Source organism: Sinocyclocheilus grahami, unplaced genomic scaffold, assembly GCF_001515645.1.
Source record: "Sinocyclocheilus grahami isolate Dianchi unplaced genomic scaffold, SAMN03320097.WGS_v1.1 scaffold38.1, whole genome shotgun sequence".
Classification (NCBI taxonomy): Eukaryota; Metazoa; Chordata; class Actinopteri; order Cypriniformes; family Cyprinidae; genus Sinocyclocheilus; species Sinocyclocheilus grahami.
The window spans coordinates 131,134-137,103 of record NW_015505217.1 but is presented as its reverse complement, the minus strand read 5'-3'; the positions used below and the strand labels follow the sequence as shown (position 1 = coordinate 137,103).

Here is a 5,970-nt window from a genome sequence, read left to right as displayed (position 1 = left end):
ATTAGGGCTGTCAGTCGATTAATTTTTTTTAATCTAATTAATTACATGATGTGTTTATTGATTAATCCAATTAATCGTAAATTACATTTGGCTGTGAAAATACCCCCAAAAGATTATTTAATGCTAGTTTTGTGTTAAATGAGAAAGTATTGAGTAGACATTACAAATAGTAGCTTTAGAAAGAAATATTTTATTTGATTCAGCATAAGATGTATTACACATAAATATTTAGGCTACAAGGGCCTAACACAAACTATGGAACATAAAAGAAGATAATTTGAGAATCCCAGTTTTTTTTTTTCGTTCTTGCAATGGAAGTCCTTGGTAACCAAAACAGCTTTGTTACCAACAGTCTTCAAAATTCCTTCTTTTAGGTTCCACAAAAGAAAGTATGTCATTCAGGTTTGAGTAAATTATGACATAATTAACTTTTTTTTGGGTATACTATCCCTTTAAAGGTTTTTTTTCTTTTTCTTTTCAGTTTTTAACAATACTCTAAATAAGAAACTAAAACTGCCAGCAGGTGGCGGTAAATGTCTTTGAGTCTTTCATTCATTCGATTCGTTCAAACGCATGTAGCTCCGCTCCACGAGCCTCTGACTGAGGACCTTCGACCTTCCCAAACGCACGAGGCTTTTATGGCCCTGTCACAAATGGAACACTTCATGTGCACTTGCGGTCTTACGGACTTACAATGGCGGCCGCGTGTGCATGTCCGTTAAGTCCATGAGACCATAGGGTGTCCCAGGTGTCATTTTAGTGTTCAGAAGGGTGCTCGTGAGTGCCCCCTTTGCGTCCGTTATGCGCCCTCGATACGCACTTCTGCCGAGCCCGCACTGGGACTTTACTTCTAGCGGCATTACGTCACGAAAGTGCAGGTTTAGGGTGCCATTTGGGACAGGGCCGATCGGGCGACGAGTAATTGGGCTCTAAAACCATCGGGAATCACTGGTGAGAAGAAGTCATTTGTGTTGGAAGGTCGCTTTGAGTTGATGAATTAATAATTTCTTACAAACGGATTCAAATTTAAAAAAAAAAAGCTTTTGGGTTCATTTCGCATCAAACACAAGACAACTTTAAGCAAATAGTGTATAAATGATATCTAAATGAATTCTAATTCTATTTTTATACAATAAAAATAAAACGCACTTCAATTTAAAAAGTCTTGGACAAACCATGCAAAAAAAACTATGCATGGTTTTCCCTCAAAGCGTCAAAAAGCACCTGATGGTGTTTGAACTTCACATAAAACAGTTTTTCTGTTTCACACAGATGTGCCTGTTCGGCCAGAGTCGCCTTGAACTCGTGCATCTTCAGAAGCAGAGCTGCACGGAAAGCTACAAAAAAATGCCATGCACACCGCCACGCGAGGTCTCGCGCACTCAAAGTGAACTTCCGCCAACACCGCGATGATGACATCATATTTGCCGCGCACACCCAAGTGAACTTCAGGATGCGTCGAGTATAAATCAGCCTGATTCATTCATGAATTCAGTAAAAGGCTCACTTTATGAATGGGCCTTTGAATCATTGGTTCACCCGATTCTTTCAAAACGCAGATTCATTCAGAAACTAAACACCGCTGTGTTGCTCGCAGATACACAACAGTTCTGCTGTGGCTTTAGGTCAAATTTTTTTGTTGTTGCAAAAACAGACAATATTGTGTTTAAAATATCACAATATGAACTTCTTATTTACTGAATTGTTGTGTAAAATCACATTTGCACTCGAGTGATATTGCTCTTGCTGCTCGTGTGATATCGCTTATCATGGGATATAAATGAGACAAACTCATACAGGAGCATTTTTGCCCCAATATCTTTAATTTTAGGGCATAACTGCATTTATGAAGTTGTTGCCCTGCATCGTATTTGTCAACTGTATTATATGTAAGATGATGTACAGGTCTGGGGGCGAGGCCATTGCATTAACTGCATTAAAATATTTGTATCGCATTATTTTTTCATAATTAAGTTAACACGTTAAACTGACAGCCCTTATACGTGTGTGTGTGTGTGTATATATATATATATATACAGTGGGTACGGAAAGTATTCAGACCCCCTTAAATGTTTCACTCTTTGTTACATTGCAGCCATTTGCTAAAATCATTTAAGTTAATTTTTTTTCCTCATTAATGTACACACAGCACCCAAATTTAAGGGGGTCTGAATACTTTCCGTACCCACTGTATATGTGTATACATGCATAAAAATCCAATAATGCACCACTATCTGTTGGCTGTGGTATTGACGTTTATCACTTTGCTACATCTGTGAGCTTTTCTCCTGCTCTCGTACACTTGAGAACCTGCATACCTCCTTATGCACATGGGACTGTCATTTTTACCACAAATGTTCTTTTGTGACAGGTGGCACAGGGGGAGGTAGGTGGTTTATTTACTCTTTGCTTATGTAAAGATCCGTATCCATTGTCTTCTTTTGAATCTTCGAAGGTGTGGTTGAATTCTTCAGTCATGTATCCTGTAGATCTTCAGTCTTCTGCTCAGACGATCCTCTGTTATACAACTATCGACGTTGCAAGTGTTGGATGACATGTGGTGCATGAACTCGGACACAAGCTATTGTTTGCGGACAGATCAGATGTCATTGAATGCATTTAGTCATGGTTGAGGTGGGACTATGGCTGGCTGCAGAAGTCTCCTGGAGGAGTTCATCTTCTTGCGGTTCACTTGTAGACCAGACTCAAGGTGTCAATTATGAAAATATTCCCTGATAGTGCAAGGACAGGGTGGAGTGTTTGGCTTAAACACAAGAGTGATGGATGACATGCTTTATATAAGTCAAAAGCAGTGTTTGTTTGCAGTGTGAGATTTGATATCACTTAATGTGCCTGAAAACAAATATTTCGCACCTGCTATGTCAGAATTAACTCCAGTTACTTCCCACAGAAAATGTTCTTTGTGTATAAATACAGTCCAGGCCACTTAGTAAGACTTGTAACTGATCCAGGCAGTTGTTACAGTGGGAGATTTCATTGTTTTTTTTTTATCTGGAGTTTTGTAGCTCCTGCATCTTCGGTTGAGAAGCATTTCAAGGTGAAGCATCATGTCAGGCCGGATCGAAAGGATGACAAAGTGCAGTCAGTTTCTGGAATAGCTTTCATACTAAAAAAGGCCCGTTGGCTCTGTTTCTCTGTGCAAATAAGGGCTTGTTCAGAAAGCAACTGATCCAGGCAGTTGTTACAGTGGGAGATTTCATTGTTTTTTTTGATCTGGAGTTTTGTAGCTCCTGCATCTTCGGTTGAGAAGCATTTCAAGGTGAAGCATCATGTCAGGCCGGATCGAAAGGATGACAAAGTGCAGTCAGTTTCTGGAATAGCTTTCATACTAAAAAAGGCCCGTTGGCTCTGTTTCTCTGTGCAAATAAGGGCTTGTTCAGAAAGCACAGCTCTGTCTGTTGTCATTAGTTTTGTGTTGCCATCAGCACCTAGATGTCCTTGTGTTGGTGTTGTGCATTTCTACAATGGAAGAAAACCTAGAACATCTTCACAATAACCACCAGCCCAACCCCGTCCTCTTCTGGGAAGCTGACGTGCGGTAGCTTTTCAGCTCTGCTACAGTATTTTTTTTCTTTTCTTTTTTTTTCAAGTTCACTGCTCCTTTGACCTCAGTTATGCCACCAAAAGGCTCAGATTACAGTTTGTGACTTGGTAAAACACACTTTTGTCCTTAGTCATGGTGATGCAACTGGATATTGGTTGTAAATGTACATTCAGAGTCATTCCTTTATTTCAGATTGTATTGTCATCCTCTTGTCTAAAGCATCCGTTTAAAAAATGGGGTCAGGGACCCGCAAGAGAGTGCTAAGGGTCTGTGAAAACTTAACTTAAAAAATAGTTAGGTATTTTTAGGGCTGTCAAAGTTAAAATGTGCACTTAATATATTAAAATATGTAAGTCACATAAAAAAAAAAGGTTAATATTTATTCTGCTTTCTAAAAATGGATGTGAAGTGCTATTCAGAACTACTATTCAGTTTGGAATCCTTTTTTTTTTTTTTGACAGAAAAGGCACATTAAATTTATCGAAACTTGCTGTTATAGAAGATTGCAATTTCAAATGTTTTTTTTTAGAATCCTGAAAGTTGTCATTGTATAAAAAAAACAATAAATAAAATTAATCAACAAAAATGATAATCAGCATATTGGCATGGTTTTTGAAACATCATCTGACACTGGAGTAATGACATTCCATTTTAAAATATATTCAAATTGAAAACTGATTAGTGTTTTTACTGTATTTTTGATCAGCCTTGGTGAGCATGAGACTTCTTTCAAAAACATTAAAAACCTTACCGACCCCCATGGTTAGTATATGTGCAATATAGCTGTCTCTATGATTTATGGTAAGAAGGGAATCATCATGTTTGTGGGTTCTTTGCATCGTAAAGTGTTCCAAAACCCAGTATTTCAATATTTGTTTGTTTACATCCTTGACAACACCTCTTTCTATTAGACTGATTTCTTATAATCCTCACTATGGTTTTGATTGACTCATATTTTTTTTTTCATCTACTTTTGAACAGTAGTGTGTGTGTAAAAATATATATTAGTATATGTGCAATATAGCTGTCTCTATGATTTATGGTAAGAAGGGAATCATCATGTTTGTGGGTTCTTTGCATCGTAAAGTGTTCCAAAACCCAGTATTTCAATATTTGTTTGTTTACATCCTTGACAACACCTCTTTCTATTAGACTGATTTCTTATAATCCTCACTATGGTTTTGATTGACTCATATTTTTTTTTTCATCTTTCTGCAGGTTTTCAGGATGTTCATGTCATGATCTTCGTGGGCTTTGGCTTTCTCATGACCTTCCTGAAGCGCTACAGCTTTGGTGCCGTGGGATTCAACTTCCTGATTGCGGCTTTCGGCATCCAGTGGGCTCTTCTGATGCAAGGCTGGTTCCATTCTCTGGACTACACCGACGGAAAGATCAAGATCGGTGTAGAAAAGTATGTTACCGAGATATTACAGCTGCCAAAAAAACGGGCCACAAGTTTTAGATCAAACCAGATTAAAAGTTGTACTCCAAGATGATTCCCTCCACCAAATTTAGCTGATTTGCTCATTTGTTTGTGGTTTAATGCAGAAAATAAGCAGTTTTTGGATGTGAACCTAGTGTTGATAACTTACAGACAAACCAGTTTGTTGTTTACCTCAGGTATCACTTCCCTGTGGGAATGAAGGATTTGTTTAGCATGTAAACAGTAATTAGAAAAACAACCCGACAAACAAGAATGTGAATGATCTTACTGTGTGAATGCGGGCAACCCTGTTTATTTTGTAATCAGCACTTTTATACTGTTTGCTACTTTCTATGAAGTACAGGATACTAAAAAATGAGACTGAATTAAATGGAACACAAATTCAGGGCTGAAGCGAATGGTGCAAATGTTAACTGGTGAGTTTATTTAAGCGTTTCCTCTGTGTTCAGCTTGATCAATGCAGATTTCTGTGTGGCGGGGTGTCTGATCGCATACGGAGCTGTTCTGGGGAAGGTCAGTCCTGTTCAGCTGTTGGTGATGACACTGTTTGGTATCACGCTGTTCGCCGTTGAAGAGTACATCATCCTGAACGTCCTCCATGTGGGTCCGATCACTGGTTTGCTTTGTATTTTTTAGATCTGTCAAAGTTAACATGCACTTAAGATGTTGAAGAAATGTTTTAATATAATTCTTGACGCATTCACCAAATTCCATGCCGTTTCCCAAAGACAGATGTGTTAATTTCAGTAAAGTTAACTGAAATGTATTATAAATATAGAATAAAATAATATATAATGATTATATATATATATATATATATATATATATATATACACGTATACATATACAGGTGCATCTCAATAAATTAGAATGTCGTGGAAAAGTTCATTTATTTCCAGTGGCGGCTCGTGGGGTTTAAAATAGAGGAGGCACACTAATTGTATTGGTCTGGGATCCCTGC

At 37.9% G+C, this 5,970-nt stretch overlaps 1 protein-coding gene across 3 annotated transcripts in view; it reads left to right on the top strand.

Annotated features, from left to right (window-relative positions):
* The window catches only part of LOC107581804 (ammonium transporter Rh type C-like 2), a 20,275-nt gene that overhangs the window by 6,212 nt on the left and 8,093 nt on the right, over positions 1–5,970 (top strand). For all 3 annotated transcript variants that reach the window (XM_016267455.1, XM_016267453.1, XM_016267454.1), the window contains 2 exons: positions 4,784–4,976; positions 5,459–5,609. In XM_016267455.1, coding sequence (XP_016122941.1) covers positions 4,804–4,976; positions 5,459–5,609 — 324 coding nt within the window. In that variant the 5' untranslated portion in view covers positions 4,784–4,803. The remainder of the gene's footprint in view (positions 1–4,783; positions 4,977–5,458; positions 5,610–5,970) is intronic.